Here is an 18,725-nt window from a genome sequence, read left to right as displayed (position 1 = left end):
ATCAGGGACAGGTCACGGGCAATAAACAAAAATTCATAGAAGCCCATGACTTGTCCGTGATTTTACTAAAAATACCTGTGAAAATGGGAAGGGAGGGGGTCCATCACCCACAGTGGCTGGGGTCTCTGACACCCACACCATCCCCCACAGCTGGGCTGCAGCAGGGAGACTCCCTTGCCGTCTGCTACAGCTGGGCTGCTACAAGGGGTCCCCTCGCTCCCTGGGAGTCCCTGCTTCCCACCAGCTAGGAGCTGCTGGGGGCCTGCTACCAGCAGTGGTTGAGAACTGTGGGGCTGCCTGCTGACAGCTCCAGCCCCAGGGAAGAAAATGTCATGGAAGTCACGGTTTCTGTGACTTCCATGACATAAACATAGCCTTAACTATCAATAATTTCGAGGCTCTTGGTCACATGAACAGGAGACCAAGTTGCAAAGTTCTAAGATGAACAACAGAACCACCTCAAATCGTTCGTCCTCACAGCGATGCAGCTGCTCCTCATAGGGAGTCTTCTTTGAGCTGACAAATGTGGAGTCTTCAGACCAGGATGGAAACGAGACCCAGGTGTCATTTAACACCTACAACAGAGTCAAAGACAACAGTCTACAGTGTCCTATGAAAAAGGATCTGTTCCTGAGGACCCGGTAGGACCTCTACAAGGGAAAATATAAAGTAGTATATTAACAGTGTTTCTATCAGCAGGTAGCTAGCTAGGTATTTTTGCCAATGATCTGTGCCAGAATTTTAAAATGTCAGCATTGACCATTTCTCAGACATTGTGCATGTGAACAGTTGCACCCAGACATTGTTCAAAAGATTTCTAAGGTGTCCTTTGCTGCTGTTTCATAAAGGAGGAAGAGATGTTTGTCTGTAATAGTCAGCTACTGGTGATAATGGAGACAAAAATGCCAGTGCCAAGGAGGGTGGGAGGGTTGCGCTATTAAATCCAACTCCCACTGTCTGCCAAGATGCTCTGACTCAAAATGCTCCTTTATAACAAAAGGCAGCAAGTGCTTCACAAACTGGTAAACTAAACCTACAGGGTTCACTTCCCCTATCACTAGGGCCCTACCAAATTCATGGTCCATTTTGGTCAATTTCACAGTCATAGGATTTTAAAAATTATAAATTTCATGATTGCAGCTATTTAAATCTGAAATTTCCAAGTGTTGTAATTGTAGAGGTCCTGACCGAAAAAAGGTTGGCTGTGCGTGGGTGGTGTTATTGTAGGGAGGGTTGCAATACTGCTACTCTTACTTCTGCTGCCTTCAGAGCTGGGCAGCTGGAGAGCAGCAGCTGCTGGCCAGGATCCCAGCTCTGAAGGCAGAGCCACCACCAGCAGCAGCACAGAAGTAAGGGTGGCATGATATGGTATTGAAGCCTTACTTCTGCACTGCTACTAGCGGAGATGCTGTCTTCAGAGCTGGGCACCTGGTTAAAAGCCGCCACTCTCTGGCCACCTAGCTGACGACAGCGCAGACGTAAGGGTGGCAATACCATGACCCTCTGCCTAAAATAACCTTGTGACCCCCTTGCAACTTCCTTTTGGGTCAGGACCCCCAATCTGAGAAAACGGTGGTCTACCTCGTGAAATCTGTATAGCATTGGGTAAAAGCACACAAAAGACCAGATTTCATGGTCTGTGGCGCGTTTTTCATGGCTGTGAATTTGGAAGGGCCCTACCTATCACTGAACACAGCCAACATTGAATGATCCCATACTAGAATTGTACCCGCTTACACAGGATATTTTTTTAGGCTTTGACTCAAAATTTGCTTTTTGGTGACTCACTGGCCTACTATGCTACAAAGTCTGTGTTCATACCTGGTGCTGAAAAACTCATTTTATGCTGTGAAATAAAACTTCTCTCCCCAATTCCCGCTGCCCCTTCTACCTATCATCAAGGATAAGGAGTGGGTCCACAAACAAAGTTGTACCAGTTTAATGAAAGGTGTGATTTTATAATGGTTTAGTTAAACCAGAGCAACTTTATGTGTGGCATTCTTATCTCCATATAAGCCTGATTTATATCAGTTTAGCTCAGATTAGCAAATGTACAGGTGCAACCTCAACGGACATAAGCAGTTTTAAACCAGTTTAAGAGCCTACATACAAAAGTTGCACCAGTTTAAACAAAGTGATTTAAATTAAATTTGTGCAATGTCCATGTTTCAGAGAAGTCCTAAATCGTCATAAGAAAGCAGTATGTGGAGGGCACTGACTAGCCTGCTTTGGGAAAGGCTATCATTGCAGACTGGGGATTCAATGATATTAAGCTTGGAGTACCTCCTTGCAAATGGCCGTTCTTCCGCTGCATTTTGGCTGCTGATAGGTTTTTGGAAGAGCCCGGTAACTGGATCCTATGCGTTTGCAGGAAGCATAATCAATTTCCCGACTCATTCCATCCCCAGATCGGTCACTCAGCGGAGAAGCAAATGAAAGCTCTTTCACTCCAAGGAAGGATTTGAACTGTGCAAAGAGTTCTGGGAATTTCCTTAAAAAATGAACAGACATACGTGAGTAATTATATTTCACATCATCACATTCTGTCTGTTTTGACCATTAAGTATTACTTTCTTCACCACCTCTTATATTTCATACAGACCATGGTCAAAACTAAACTGAAAGCTAGGACTTTCCTGACATAACGCTAAGAACTCCCTCTCCATAATGTTATCTGCTTTAATCAATCACTCCATTTAAGGCTCTTTTCAGCCATCCTCTTGGTGGAGGGCTAGAGAGAACTCCCTTCAGAATTCCATCAATACCACTCCTTAACCTGCTGAAGGAGTCTTTGTTCATTGCTATAAGACATTCTCCCTTCTCTTGGAGGGCTAACAGCTCAATTGGCCTCCATCAGGTACTACTACCACTATTTACCTGTTTTATAGCATTGTTCTAAGACTTTATGGACTAAAAGTTGTGTCAGATTTTATTTCTCCTCTGTCTGAATGATTCCTAAAATTTTGGCTTTGCTAACCCAGAAGAAACCTTTGACTTCATAGGGTTTTAATGTTGAAGCATGAGAGAAAAAGTGACATACCAAATGTTTAAAAGGTACACCCTACATGTCACTGGAAAGACAAGTTCACTTACCCTAAAAATGGGGTGACTAATTGGAGAAGCTCTGAGCCTGACACTAGCTCCTGATTAAAGAGTGCAATACAGCGGAGGAAGTTCTCATACACTTCCTGACTCTTCAGTACCCTGCGAACCTGGCAGAGGGAGGAAAAATAAAAACTGTCATATCATTTGTATACTAGCTTTATTTTTATGCTGATATCTTAAAGGGTCTAAGCCTTTTTGCACAGAGCCAATAAATGCATACATTCATCGGAACCTTGGAAGCTGCATACATACAGAAGTGCCCTGTTATAAACAAACAGGATTTACACTACTATGAGGTTCACAATTGCTGAGCAGAGAAAATACACACAAGAAGATAACAGTATGTGTTTCCCTCAGGTCCTCCCAAAACTCCTCCATTTGTTAAGAAACTGTTACTTAATGGACTCTACTATACCATAGAGGGAGTCGTAGAATACCAGTCAATTGCTACCTATCCGATTGAAAGCAAGATCATGCAACAGGACGGGGCCAGATCACTGACCTTATCGAAGAAAGAAAACTCCTGCAACGTTCCATATTTTCCCACTGTTGCAACTGACAGATCTTTGGTACCTCGCAGTTTCATTTTCTTCTGTTGAAAAGGTTGGGTATTTTTACTTAAATGGTTTTGATTCAAATACCAGCAATTTCCATTTTACTGAACTGTAACTACCCCTTGCTCTGAGCCTTTATTCCCCAAAATCACAAACTTGCTTTGCCACATCACACCCTCAATGGAGGTCTGTATCAATGACCCCGAGCAAAAACAAAACAGGTTTGCACGACAGGTAAATGATAGGGTATAATCCTGCAGGAAACAGCAATTTATTCAAGGGCAGATGCCCAATTCAGTCCTTCTATCAAGTCCTCATTTTCCTGATACTTAGCACTTGCATTGTCCCTTGATACAATATAAAGTTATATACACTTGTCCAAAGTTTTCAACTTCCCTTTGTTAAGTGTCTTCAACACCATTCCCCCATTATTTATTTAAAAAATAAGGGTTCTTTTACTTTCCCCTTCATGTTTGGCACTAGTCTTTTAAGAGGAAAGAGGACAGTGCACCTATGACTTGTCAACTGACTCCTAATGGGATTTTCTGAGAGTGCACATGCGCCATATCAGTGGGGAAAATGCCTAAGGACAGACAGAGAGAAAGTAGTTGAGAGCTGCCTGGGAGTCAGGAGACTGGAGGTGGCGTCTGGGCAAAGTTGCATAAAGCAAGAAGCTCTCTGCAGACTCTCCATAGCAAGAGGGTGAAACTGTCAGGAAGCTAGTGGAGAAATGAGCCTGATGATGTTCCTGCACCAGAGAGCGATGGGCACAGAAGGCTGGAGAGGGCTGAAGGCAGAGTGCAGCAGAGGGAGATGCCTGCCGGCTCTCTGGGGTCAGGAGTTGAAGCCAGAGAAGGCTGAGGTCAAGGCATGGTGATATCTGGAGTTTTACTGGTGAGGTGAGTGTGGTAAGAGATTCTAGGGATAAGAATGGCCATACTGGGTCAGACCAATGGTCCGTCCAGCCCAATATTCTGACTTCTAACAGTAGCCAATGCCAGATGCTTCAGAGGGAGCGAACAGGGTAATTATTGAGTGATCCATCCCGCTTATGTTCAGTTGCAGCATCTGGCAGTCAGAGGTTTGGGGGCACCCAAAGCATGGGGTTGTGTCCCTAATCATCTTAGCTAATAGCCATTGATGGACCTATCCTCCATGAACTAAACTAATTCTTTTTCGAACCTAGTTATACTTCTGTCTTTCACATCCCCTGGCAATGAGTTCCACAGGTTGACTGTGCATTGTGTGAGGTACTTCCTTTTCTTTTAAACCTGCTACCTATTCATTTCATTGTGTGACCCCCTAGTTTTTGTATTACATGAAGGGGTAAATAATACTTCCCTATTCACTTTCTCCACTCCAGTCCTGATTTTATAGACCTCTATCCCATCCTCCACTTAATCGATGGAGGATGGGACTGTTTTAATTGAACAGTCACAGACTTTTTAATTTATCCTTGTATGGAACTTGTTCCACACCCCTTACCATTTTTGCTGCCCTTCTCTGTACCTTTTCCAATTTCAATATATCTTTTTTGAGATGGGGCAACCAGAACTGCACACAGTATTCAAAGTGTGGGCATACCATAGATTTATATAGTGGCATTATGGTATTTCCTATCTTACTATCTATCCCTTTCCTAATGGTTCCTACCATTATACTAGCTTTTTGACCACCACCGCATACTGGGTGATGTTTTCAGAGAACTATCTACAAATGACTCCCAAGATCTCATTCTTGAGTGGTAAAGGTAATCTAGAACCCATCAGTTTGTATGGATAGTTATGATTATTTTTCCCCAGGTGCGCTACTTTGTGCTTATCGGCACTAAATTTCATCAGCCATTTTGTTGTCCAGTTGCCCAGTTTTATAAGATTCCTCTCTAACTCTCTGCAGTCAGCTTTGGACTTAGCTATCTTGAGTAATTTTGTACCATCTGCAAACTTTTTCAACCCACTGTTCATCTCTTTTTCCAGATCATTTATGAATATGTTGAACAGCACTGGTCACAGTAAAGATACTTTGGGAACCCCGCTATCTACTGCTCTCCATTATGAAAACTTACAATTTATTTTGATCCTATGTTTCTTATCTTTTAACTGATCCATGAGAGGACCTTCCTTTTTATCCCATGACTGCTTACTATGCTTTAGAGCCTTTGGTGAGGGTCCTTGTCAAAGGCTTTCCGAAAGTCTAAGTACATTATATCAACTGAATTACCCTTGTCCACATGCTTGTTGACACCCTCAAAGAATTCTGATAGATTGGTGAGGCATGATTTCCTGTTACAAAAGCCATGTTGACTCTTCCTCACCATATTGTCTTTATCAGTGTGTGATAATTCTGTTCTTTACTATCATTTCAACCAATCTGCCTGGTAACTGAAGTTAGGCTTATAAGGCTTTAATTACCTGGATTGTATCTGGAGTTTTGGGGGGTTTTTTTACATCAGTGTTACATGAGCTATCCTCCAGTCAGCTGGTATAGAGGCTGATTTAAGCAATAGAGTACATACCACAGTTAGTAGTTCTGCAATTTCATATTTGAGTTCCTTCAGAACTCTTCGGTGAATACCATCTGGTCCTGGTGACTTATTACTGTTTAATCTAGCAATTTGTTCCACAACCTTCTCTACTGACACCTCAGTCTGGGACAGTTCCTCAAGCTTTGTCACCTAAAAAGAAAGGCTTAGGTGTGGGAATCTCCCTCACATTCTCTGCAGTGAACACTGGTACAAATAATTTATTTAGTTTCTCAACAATGGCCGTGTCTTCCTTGAGTGCTCCTTTAGCACCCTAATTGTCTAGTGGCTCTGACTGGCAGGCTTCCTGCTTCTGATTTACTTTAAAAAAAAAAATTGCTGTCAGTTTTTTGTATCTTTTGCTAGTTGCTCTTTAAATTATTTTCTGGTCTGCCTAATTATACTTTTACCCTTGACTTTCCAGAGTTTAACACCTTTCCATTTTCCTCACTAGGATTTGGCTTCTAGTTTTTAAAGAATGGCTTTTTGCTTCTAGCCAACTCTTTTACTCAGTTGTTTACCCATGGTGGCAGTTTTTGGTCCTTTTTTTAAAATGGGCTATGCATTAGGTTTGAGCCTTTATTATGGTGTTTTAAAATAACTTCCATGCAGTTTGCAGACATTTCATGCTTCTGGCTGTTCCTTTTAATTTCCATTTAATTAGCTTCCTCATTTTTGTGTAGTTCCCTTATCTGAAGTTAAATGCTGTCATGGTGAGTTTCTTTGGCATTTTATCCCCCTCCAAGGATCTTAAATTTAATTGCATTGTGATCACTATTACTGAGTGGCTCCGTTGTATTCACCTCTTGAAACAGATCCTGCATTCCATGTAGGATTAACTCAAAAATTGCCTCGCCTCTTGTGGGTTCCAGGACTGGATGCTCCATGAAGCAGTCGTTTAATGAGTCTAGAAATTTAATTTCTGTATCCCCTTCCAAGGTGACACATACCCGGTCAATATGAGGACAGCTGAAATAGCCCATTATTATTGCATCTTCTGCCTTTGTAAGCCTCTCTAATCCCCCTGGGCACTTCACAGTCACCATCAGCATCTGGTCAGGTGGCCAGTAATATAGTCCTACTCTTATAGTGCAAGCATGGAATTTCTATCCAGAGAGATTCTATGGATCTACTTAATGTACTGTCCGGACTATGGCTGTGGGGCTTGTTATGATTTATGTATACAGGACTTTTGTAAATAACCCTGAAAGGGCTACATATACTTAAGGACTATTTCTGGGGACTCTGACGGGAAAACTGAGGCATCCATGGCTGTCATACCATGGCCTGGCACTGGAGGGGACCCAGGTGAGGGTGCCCTATGACATGCTCTTAGCAGAATTTGAAAGTTGAGAGCAATTATCTCATATAGCACAGGTTATAGCAATGCCTAAGTATGAAAACAGTACACATTTCTGTTTGCAACAAGATACCTTTGCTGGGCTGGGAACAGGACGCAGCAGTAGTGGTCTGGATCGCTTTTTACTATGTTCCAGATTTTTTTCATGATCAATTTTCTGGACACTGTTCATTTCACATGGCCCATTTCCTGTGAACTAAATTAAAGACAATGTTTTCCATTTGCCCTTATTAGTTCCTCAGAAATAGAGAACCCCATTTATCTGAACAGACTAGAGGACATGAGATTTCGCTAAGCGAGTTACCTAACTACAAACAACAAATAGTGAGAGCATAGTTCAAACGCTGATAGTCAGTTTTTCTATAACAATATTTTGCAGTGATGTAGCACCACTACACATATCACATACAAGCACAACCCATTGGAATAGCAAGAATTAACCCCTTAAATTTTTTTAAAATTCTAAATGTTAGTTCTTTAGTAAGACATTAAGTTATATTCAATTGTTTCAGCTCTACATACAGCTACAAGGCTAGTTTGAAAATCTTGAGAAGGACCCAGTGGCAGCATCTTAACTGCACCCTACAGTGAAAGAGTTATCAGAAGGATCAATAAGATTTGTGCTAGAGCTGTTCAAGGGCCAAATCTTTCTCCACATCTCTGGAATTTCAAAGTTTTTTTTAATCCCTAAAGTTTTTTCATTCAGTATTAAGGATTTAGTAGGAGTAGAAATTCCAAGAGCAGGAAACAAGGACAACATTCATTTGACTTTCCCAGCCATAGGGGAGCTGCTGCAAGAGCAGTCAGATGATGTAATGATGACAGAGAAAGTCACAGGAAAAAGCGGCAGCCCACCAAACAATGGTTTTAACCACATGGATTTCTGTGGACCACCAAAATAATCCCCTCCAATTTAGACATGGCCTATTTGGCATCCAAAGGTAGACTGTTTTCACCCAGTACTCTATCACAAGATACCCCTCTCAAAGGGGCTCTACTCTCTCCAAGACAGAAGGCTCTCAGCATACTTTTTGGGGGGCAGAGATCTTTTAGCTGTTGTCAATAGCACCACAGAGCAGCAACTTCTAAGAATTTACACATCGCTGTTTACTATCTGTTCCATCTCAGGAGACTGGTTATCTCTACTGTGCTTTGTCCAACTGCTCTGTGAGAAAGGTACACAGACACTCCACCCAATCAACACTTCTCTCAGTCTCTTCACCCTGATGCACTCTCTCCCAGCCCAGATCTCAGTCCTGCAGGGGCAAATAACTTTATTCTTTAGGGTTATTTATTCAGACATTATGCAGATTATCCAACTAGAACATAAACAGAGTAGACTGTCACAGTGTTCTATCTTTTTTGCTTTGTACTACCAAAACACATACCAAAGATCTTTTAGCCTCAGGGAGAAACTGTCCAAACTCAGAGAGTAGATCCTCCTGTCCCCTGAAGAGATTTGCTACTTCAGTAAACACTTCTTCCTCTGACATGCCTCGAAAGGGTCGGCCTTTAGTGTTCAGCTGTTCTTTCTGCCAATTTACAGAGAAACATTAAACAAACTGTTACAGTAACACATTTCAGTTAGCAAGGAAACTGGAACAGACAACCCACTGTATTCAAGAGTCAAATACAGGAAAAAGCTTTAGATAATTATCAGCTGGCCTAGCATTCTTGTAGCAGCACAATGTGCTACCACATACGGTATCCAAGTTTGGCATCCTAGACCACAGGGCTCAGCAGTCAATTATCAAACTGTTGTCCTTCCATGGGCATGCACATCTAATCACTGCACTCGGTTAGCAGATATAAAGCATTTAAAAATAGAACATTAGTAATGGTAAAAGAAAAATCACCTAGCTTAAAACAAAAAATACTTTCTGTACAGCTTCAATCAGTTGTCTCTCTTTTCAAAACAAAGCCTGTAGCACCACCACATTACTGAGATGACAAGCATTTGACAGACCCTAAGCATTCCCTATCCATATACAAAGCCTATGCTTAAGAGTTTCACAGTGCCACATTTGTCTGAGAGAGGCTGAAGTTGGGGGAGCTTTATAAATCACAATAAAACAGTACTGTACGAACAAATTTCATTTAACATTGCAGGTTCAAACAGCCACAATACTGACCCATGATATCTTATTTGCCAGAACTCTACCTGGTAAGTGTGAAGAATTTCTAAGAATGATCTGTAGATTTCAGGATGGTCAAGAAAACGGGTTTTGATCTTATTCACGTAACTTATTGCATTATTGAACTCTACAGAATCAGATTCCAAGGAGATTTGAGATTTATCTTCTTTGTATGGAAGTTGCTGCCGGAAGTCTTCAGAGCAGTCACTGTGGTTGTGAGAATTCTCCTGACAATAATGTAACAATAACCCACCACCCGGATGAGCACTTGGAACAGGCTCTGATGACACCTAGTGATAGAAGTAATGCAAGCTGGTGACTCAAATAAAAAGAGATGTACAACATGTTCATTAAAATTATCATGCACATTTACAAACTGTTCAGTCAGGGAAAGGTTAATTGCACAGTAAAAGATTTAATTGACCCATGAATTTCTTGACCTCTTTTACTAAGACGATCAATTAAAAAACATTAGCCATAGTGCTAAACTCTCACTTCTCTTTCCATTTAAGTCCAACATTGGTGTAAAGAACTCTTCCCATCATACCTATTTGAGAACAGAGCTTCAGACAGATGTTTACAGTACTTGAAAGTCTTAAAACGTAATTATTCAGAGGATTTTCACATCTGATGCACCCCACTGTATGAACATTACTGAGACTTCACTTTTGAAGCTTCAACTTTGATCATTTATAACAAAGGCCAACATTAACCAGCTAAACTTCAAGACTCTTGTTTTATTTACAGACACTTATGTTTGAAGGGACAACAGGTTTGGATTGCACTCTGCAGTTTGCTAGCCTTTATCAGGATGACTGGTAGATATCCCCAACACTTACTTAATTCTCCAGACCTCTTAAAGATTATAGCTCCACACTTTTGGATACTTACAGAGTAAAAGAAATTGTTGTATATACTTGACTGTGTTTGCAAAGACTCATGGGCTGTTATACCAAAACTGAACTACCTTTTGGCTATTGACTTGTTTGGTGAACATACATCCTTTACAGAAAAATAATTACAGTGACATAATAAAAAGGAAGTGTTTAAATATGTGATGTTGCAAGAAACAGAGCTATATTTCCTTACTGTAACAGCCTCTATAAAATAACTCAAAATGAGTCTCAATACCGAGAACATCTCCTTCACATCCAACAAGCCCTGTCCTGCCACACCAGTTAAAGGCTTTTTAAGTCCCTCCTTTCACTAATGGATAAAGGTAAGTTCTGACAGCGCCTAGTAGTGCAGCTATACCATGACGCTGCACAGACAGTCTGATGTACGTTACTGAGTGTCCAAATGTTCAGGAAAAATTGCCATTTTAAAATAGGCCAATGACCAACCAATGACAGTTGAACTTCTTGCTTGCAGTTTACAGATGTCAATCAGTGGATAGACACTTAACAGCTCCTAGCAGTCAAGCTCACTGGAATCTGTATTCATAGAATTTGGTTAATTGTAGTGCCATGCAGACTCTATGCCATCTCTTGCTTATGATACTGCCTTAAAGCCACTTTTCTAAGCAATTGAACATTACAAACAACTTGTTTCAATCCAATTTTACCTTTGATTTCTTAATAGCTTCTAGGACAGAGGTGGGCAAACAATGGGCCACATCTGGCCTGCGGGACCATCCTGTCCGGCCCTTGAGCTCCCATCCAGGGAGGCTAGCCCACGGCCCCTCCCCTGCAGCCTCAGCTCACTCTGCAGGCAGCGCAGCTGGCTCCGGCCAGGCGGCGCGGCTGGCAGTCCTGCCACTCTGAGCAGCAAGGTAAGAGAGCAGGGAGGGAGTTGGATAAGGGGCAGGCTGTCCCAGGGGGCAGTCAGGGAGCAGTTGGATGGAGCGGAGGTTCTGTGGGGGCGGTCAGCAGACAGGGGGGTTGGATAGGCGTGAGAGTCCTGGGGGCAGGGATGTGGATAGAAGTCGGGGCAGTCAGGGGACAGGGGTGGGGTTCCTGGGGCAGGGGGTCCCGGAAGGGGGTGGTCAGAGGACAAGGAGCGGGGGGGGGGGTTGGATGGTTCGGGGGTTGGAAGCGGGAGGGAGTGGATGGGGGGGCCAGGCTGTTTGAGGAGGCACAGCCTTCCCTACCCAGCCCTCTATACAGTTTCACAACCCCGAGGTGGCCCTTGGGCCAAAAAGTTTGCTCACCCATGTTCTAGAAGCATATGGTTCCTTGGTCCCAGGCTGACCATAACCACATTAAGAAGGGGTCCATTTGTAGCTTATTCCAAGAGAAACTCAGAATATGTTAAATACAGGAACCATCTCTGATAAGGAGATTCACAGAAAGGGCCTTGTAGATAATCTCTGAAAGCATTTTTTCCAGTTGTAAGTCTCAGTTGTCCACAAACCCTTATATTTCCACACCACAGGGTAATTTTGTTTCAGGATCCAGCGATCAAAACAGGTTTCCTGTAAGTCTCTAAACATCTGAAGGCATTTTCAGCACAATAAAGCCAAACTTCATCATTAGATTCTCACACACTGTTCTTTGTGTTCTTTTATCAAAGGGTGAGTGCCTTCTTAGGTCCAGTTTTCATGAACATTTCTTCCACCAGAGCTAGTCTCATAATCAAGGGATTTTCAAATGTTGTACCTGGACCCAATGGCAATGATCTTGACAAAGAAACACAAAGTACTCAAAATTCAATGACCAAATGTCCATGAAAAACCGACAAGCCACCACTGCTTCTGCTCTTCTGTTTTCATTCTTTCCTCAACAGTAACTGACTCATTAATGCTTGTGACTGTCACTCCATTATCCTCTGCACTTTAGAAAGTAGTGATGCCAAGAACATACAAAACACTCTGTACTAACATTGCTTTATTCTGCAGGAATTGTAGATTTAAAGAAACACGTTCAACAGTAGAGCTCTCAGAAATGCCAACTTTCTGAGTGATAGAGAGATCAAAGAACGTGAGTGCTGAAAGACTAGCAGGTAGCAGAGATCAGAGTTAAAACCAGAGGCTTCTGAACAAAATTCAGCTAAGATTTTTAAGTTTCAAACTCTGAAACTGTGAAAATGGATGCAAAATGGATAATAAGATTGGGACTTTTCAGCTTGGAAAAGGGATGATTAAGGGGGGATATGATTAGAGGTCTATAAAATCATGACTGTTGTGGAGAAAGTAAATAAGTGTTATTTACTCCTCATAATACAAGACAATGGGTCACTAAATGAAATTAATAGGCAGCAGGTTTAAAACAAACAAAAGGAAATACTTCTTCACACAATGAATAGTCAACCTGTGGAACTCCTTGCTCGAGGATGTTGTGAAGGCCAAGACAATAACAATAACAGGGTTCAAAAAAGAACTAGATAAATTCATAGAGGATAGGAAGGTCCACCAATGGCTATCACCCAGGATGGGCAGAGATGGTGTCCCTAGCCTCTGTTTGCCAGAATCTGGAAATGGGTGACAGGCGATGGATGGATCACTGGATGATTACCTGTTCTGTTCATTCTCTCTGGGACACCTGACATTGGCTGCTATCAGAAGACAGGATACTGGATTAGATGGACCTTTGGTCTGACCCAGTATGGCCATTCTTATGATTCAAATGAATAACATGTACAAATTTGTGTTCTGTGCAGGCATCTTAATGGGAATGTGGAAATATGATCTTTTCAAACATGTTTTTCAAGTTTAAATTCAAGTGTGATTATAAAGATTCACTAAATGTTGTGTGTATACACAGCCAGCCAGCCAGCCATGATTTTTAACTTTCAAATTTGATTCAAGTATTTGGCCTGCTGTGGCAACTTGTGTGGGAGCTTCATTTTAGTGCAGACTAAAACTATTAAATGTTTCTTAAAGAAATTCTATTTTATTTACATTCTCATAGCCATTGCCATGGTATCTGAACAACCTGTAAAACATATTTTCAAACTGCAATAAAGGCGAATCATCTCATCTATTATGCAGACCCTGTATGTCACCTGTAGATACATTATGATTCATTTAAATTAATCCAAGCATTTTAACATACCTGACTAGCCAGTGGCGATTGTATACTTAACTTCCCGTTCTTTGGAATCTCTATTCTGTAGCCCAAAGGGAGGAAGGCATTGAATCCTACAATGAGGTCGGGATGTTCATGAAACAGCTGAGAAACCCGCCTGATTACACCAGGAGTATCAATGCTAGAACCAAGAACAGGCTGTTAACTCCATGTAAGGCATTAAGTCACAAAATAGAAGGTAAGATACAGAAAAAGTAAGAACTGCAATAACATTTATTAACAACCAGGGAATTGGATAGACTTAAGCATCAAGATAACACTGACTCCCCTGAAGACAAACTGTCCAGAGTTCTTGTGGCTTCCTAGAAAAGATTTAGTCACAGCAATTATACTGCAGCAGGTTGAATTATTCCAACTCTCTGGACATCCATGTACCACAGTAAAGATAGTTCCCCTCCCTGAATCTAACCACTGATCATACAATTTATATATTTTGCAAGGTTAAGGCCAGATGTGCAGATGTCAGAAGAAACGCCTTTTCCCATCCTCCCCAGTCTAAAGACTGAACTCTCCAAACAAGGCACACATTACATCCCGATACCATAGAACACCAATGTCTGACCAAGCCACTATTCTGGACAGTCCATGTCACTTTAAAAAACCAACAGAACTAGTAGGCCCAAATGAAGTGAAAGATTCCCAATCATCAGCAAGCTCCTCCCAAAGTGATGGTTCTGCTTATGGGGCCAGATGGAGACTCAAGGATGTGGATTAGCTGAAGGGGATGTGCCTGCCTTCACTCCTGGTGTTTTGGGTGTTACAAGTTCTGGCTTCTTCACCCCTTTTTAGGATTTGGGTTCCCTGAGTGAGCTGAGTTATAAGATTTATTGTCTTTCTGGAATTAGGGACCTGGGAAATTGTGGGATATTGACTCCATCTGGATGAATGGTGTTGGGATCGGTGCTCTAGAAGCAGATTTGGGACCCTCTTGGGGAGGGGATAATGGACCTCTTTATATATCTGGAATTTAACTCTTGCATAATCTCATGGAACCCAAGAAGCATATTTCCTGCATGAGCTTGGGAAGTGTGATGATCAGATTTTGCTGAAGGTGTGCTGAAAATGGGAACGGAGGCAGGGGAATATTGGGGGGTATTTTATGTGGGGATGAGCAATGAGGAGGTTCTTAAAGGTGGGTGCTGGCACTAAGGTCTGGGATCCTATAAGAGGAGTGCTAGGAGCAGGGGAATATTCTAAGGCAAAATGGAATACCTGAGAGGAAGGGCACTGTAGGAGTGAGTATTGGACGGGGAGGGAGACGGGACACACTTTACCTCTGGCTCTTGAATTCCTTCATGATCTCCAGGAAGCCGTTATAGGTGGCAGGATCACTGCCAAAGCGAATCTTCACCTGGTCCAGGTAGGAGAGTGCATCCTCCACCTGTAGGGGAGCGGGAGTTAGTCAGGGAGCTGGGGTGGAGAGCAGAGCGCAAGGCCACCTAGGGTCTGAGGACCTATCCCCAGGGGGGATGGGACTAAGGGGGTCACAAGAAGGGGTTGGGGTTCACTCCGGTGGGGGGGTGTCACCCTCGAGGGGGAGGCCCTGCAGCAGGCACTGTAGATTATCCCAGGTGGGAGGAACCAGGGGGTTATCCCAGATGAAGTGCAGTGAGCCCGGGGGTGGGGCAATAGGGGAATTATCCTGGCTGGGAGGGAATGGGAGGTTATCCTGGGTGAAGTGCAGGGGGGCCATGGGGTGGAGCGGTGGGGGGCCCAAGTGGGCACAGGGGAATTATCCTGGGTGGGAGGGGCCGGAGGTTATCCCGGGTGAAGTGCAGGGGGCCCGTGGGGTCGGGCGATGGGGGCCCAAGCGGGCACGGAGATTATCCCGGGTGGGAGGGACTGGAGGTTATCCCGGGTGAAGTGCAGGGGGCCCAAGGGGAGGAGTGATGGGGGGCCCGGAGCGGGCTGGGGGAATTATCCTGGCTGGGAGGGAATGGGGGGTTATTCCAGATGAAGTGCAGGGGCCCGTGGGGAGGAGTGATGGGGGCTCAGAGCAGGCAGGGGATTGTCCCAGGTGGGAGGGGCCAGAGGTTATCCCGGGTGAAGTGCCGGGGGCCCATGGGGCGGGGCAATGGGGGCCCGAGCGGGCAGGGGGGTTATCCTGGGTGGGAGGGGCCGGAGGTTATCCCAGGTGAAGTGCAGGGGGCCCAAAGGGAAGGGCGGTGGGGGTCCAGCGGGCAGGGGATTGTCCCAGGTGGCAGGGAATGGGGTTATCCCGGGTGAAGGGCAGGGGGCCTGTGGGGCGGGGCGATGGGGGGCTCGGAGCGGGCAGGGGGGTTATCCCGGGTGAAGTGCAAGGGGCCTGTAGGGCGGGGCGATGGGGGGCTCGGAGCGGGCACAGGGATTATCCTGGGTGGGAGGGAATGGGGTTATCCCAGGTGAAGTGCAGGGGCCCATGGGGTGCGGCGGGGCCCAAGCGGGCAGGGGATTATCCTGGGTGGGGAGGTTATCCCGGGTGAAGTGCAGGGGCCTGTGGGGCGGGCGGTGGGGGCCCGGAGTGGGCAGGGGGTTATCCCGGGTGGGAGGGAATGGGGTTATCCCTGGTGAAGTGCAGGGGGCCCGCGGGGCGGGGCGGGGCGGGCAGGGGTTATCCCGGGTGGGAGGGCAATGGGGTTATCCTGGGTGAAGGGCAGGGGCCCGTGGGGCGGCGATGGGGGCTCGGAGCAGGCAGGGGGGTTATCCCGGGTGAAGGGCAGGGGGCCCGCGGGGCGGTGGGGGGCCCAAGCGGGCAGGGGGGTTATCCCGGGTGGGAGGGAATGGGGGGTTATCCCGGGTGAAGGGCAGAGGCCCGTGGGGCAGGGCGGGCAAGGGGTTATCCCGGGTGAAGGCGGGGCGGGCAAGGGGTTATCCGGGTGAAGGGCAGGGGCCCATGGGGCGGGGCGATGGGGGCTCGGAGCGGGCAGGGGTTATCCCGGGTGGGAGGGAATGGGGTTATCCCGGGTGAAGGGACAGGGGCCCGTGGGGCAGGGGCGGTGGGGGCTCGGAGCGGGCAGGGGTTATCCGGGTGAAGGGCAGGGGTCCGTGGGGCGGGCGATGGGGGCCGAGGCGGGCGATGGGGGCTCGGGGCGGGCAGGGGTTATCCCAGGTGGGAGGGAATGGGGTTATCCCAGGGAAGGGCAGGGGCCCGTGGGGCAGGGCGGGTAGGGGTTATCCCGGGTGGGAGGGAATGGGGTTATCCCAGGTGAAGGGCAGCGGGCCCGTGGGGCGGGGCGATGGGGGCTCGGAGGCGGGCAGGGGTTATCCCGGTGAAGGGCAGGGGCCCGTGGGCGGGGCGATGGGGGCTCGGAGCGGGCAGGGGTTATCTGGGGCTCCGTGGGGCGGGCGGGCAAGGGGGTTATCCCGGGGAAGGGCAGGGGCCCGTGGGGGCTCGGAGGCGGGCAGGGGTTATCTGGGGTCCGTGGGGCGGGCGGTGGGGGCTCGGAGTGGGCAGGGTGGTTATCTGGGGTCCGGGTGGGCAGGGGTTATCCCGTCCGTGGGGGCTCGGAGCGGGCAGGGGTTATCTGGGGTTCGTGGGGGCTCGGGGCGGGCAGGGGTTATCTGGGGGCCGTGGGGCGGGCGGGCAGGGGTTATCCCGGGTGAAGGGCAGGGGCCCGTGGGGCTCGGAGGCGGGCGGGAGGTTATCTGGGGTCCGTGGGGCGGGGCGGGCAAGGGGGTTATCCGGGAAGGGCAGGGGCCCGTGGGGGCTCGGGGCGGGCAGGGGTGTAATCTGGGGCCCGTGGGGCGGGCGATGGGGGCTTGGAGCGGGCAGGGGTTATCCGGGAAGGGCAGGGGGCCCGTGGGGCGGGCAGGCGGCGGGGGGGGGAGGGGGGGAGGGGGGGGGGGGGGTGGGGAGGGCAGGGGCCCGTGGGGGCTCGGAGCGGGCAGGGGGTTATCCCGGGAATGGGGGTTATCCCGGGTGAAGGACAGGGGGCCCGTGGGGCAGGGCGGTGGGGGGCTCGGAGCGGGCAGGGGTTATCCCGGGTGAAGGGCAGGGGCCCGTGGGGCTCAGGCGGGCAGGGGTTATCTGGGGTCCGTGGGGGCTCGGGGCGGGCAGGGGTTATCTGGGGGTCCGTGGGGCGGGGCGGGCAGGGGGTTATCCGGGAATGGGGTTATCCCGGCTGAAGGGCAGGGGCCCGTGGGGGCTCAGGGCGGGCAGGGGTTATCTGGGGTCCGTGGGGCGGGGCGGTGGGGGGCTCAGAGCGGGCAGGGGGCGTTATCTGGGGTCCGTGGGGCGGGGCGGTGGGGGCTCGGAGCGGGCAGGGGTTATCCCGGGTGAAGGGCAGGGGTCCGTGGGGGCTCAGGGCGGCAGGGGTTATCTGGGGTCCGTGGGGCGGGGCGGGCCAGGGGTTATCTGGGGTCCGTGGGGCTGGGGGCGGGCAGGGGGGTTATCTGGGGGTCCGTGGGGCGGGGCGATGGGAGGCTCGGAGCGGGCAGGGGGCCCGTGGGGGCTCGGAGCGGGCAGGGGTTATCTGGGGGTCCGTGGGGGCTCGGGGCGGGCAGGGGGTTATCCGGGGGTCACTGAAGGAAGCCGGGGCGGCGCTCGGGGAGGGCCCCGCACTCACATGCACCGGCAGTTTCTCCTGCGCTGCGCCCCCGCCGGCCCGGCCCCCGCCCCATCTGGGGCCACTGCCCCCCCGGCCGCCTCCCCCCGCCGCCATGATGGGAGTCGGGCACCGGGCAGAAGCACCCGCCCAGAACCACCGCGTCAGCGCGTTCCGAGCGCCTTACGTCACCACGCGCTGCCCGGCTCCGCCTGGGCCGGACGGAATGGGGCGGAACACAGGGGAGGGGCCAGGGCTATCGGGGACGGAGCACGGGTTGGTCGGGACGATTTGTTCCGCTGCACCAACTTCCGGCCTTCTGAGGTAGCTTCCGGTGCTGGCGTTCGCTGCTCCGCGCTGGCGCGCTCAGGTCAGCGGTAGCTTGGGCGGGCGAGCTGCGCTGAGGCGCAGCGAGGCTCTGCCCTGGGGCGGTCAGTATAGACGCTGCTGGGGCTGGGGCACAGCAGGCGCTGTGCCTGCAGTTGACGCCATGTCAGTGGTC

At 48.1% G+C, this 18,725-nt stretch overlaps 1 protein-coding gene across 6 annotated transcripts in view; it reads right to left on the bottom strand.

The window, feature by feature from the left end:
• The window catches only part of SIN3B (SIN3 transcription regulator family member B), a 37,494-nt gene extending 19,154 nt beyond the window's left edge, over window positions 1-18,340 (bottom strand). For 4 of the 6 annotated variants that reach the window (XR_005591404.1, XR_005591405.1, XR_005591406.1 and 1 more), the window contains exons 1-10: window positions 18,245-18,340; window positions 14,975-15,081; window positions 13,668-13,821; window positions 9,702-9,965; window positions 8,929-9,072; window positions 7,614-7,736; window positions 3,608-3,697; window positions 3,094-3,212; window positions 2,284-2,491; window positions 459-575 (exon numbers count right to left, since the gene is read on the bottom strand). Coding sequence is in view for 3 of the 6 variants with exons in the window: in XM_039515417.1 (XP_039371351.1) it covers window positions 459-575; window positions 2,284-2,491; window positions 3,094-3,212; window positions 3,608-3,697; window positions 7,614-7,736; window positions 8,929-9,072; window positions 9,702-9,965; window positions 13,668-13,821; window positions 14,975-15,081; window positions 18,245-18,340 (1,422 nt within the window). In the remaining 3 variants the exon portion in view is untranslated. Of the gene's footprint in view, window positions 1-458; window positions 576-2,283; window positions 2,492-3,093; window positions 3,213-3,607; window positions 3,698-6,174; window positions 6,334-7,613; window positions 7,737-8,928; window positions 9,073-9,701; window positions 9,966-13,667; window positions 13,822-14,974; window positions 15,082-18,244 lie in introns of all 6 variants that reach the window. The other 2 variants (XM_039515418.1, XM_039515419.1) reach the window with 2 other exon arrangements.
• Between the last annotated feature and the right edge of the window lie 385 nt (window positions 18,341-18,725).

The sequence above is a fragment of the Mauremys reevesii genome, linkage group 26 (assembly GCF_016161935.1).
Source record: "Mauremys reevesii isolate NIE-2019 linkage group 26, ASM1616193v1, whole genome shotgun sequence".
Classification (NCBI taxonomy): domain Eukaryota; kingdom Metazoa; phylum Chordata; order Testudines; family Geoemydidae; genus Mauremys; species Mauremys reevesii.
The sequence above is the reverse complement of the archived record's forward strand: the minus strand, read 5'-3'. Positions and strand labels throughout refer to the sequence as shown.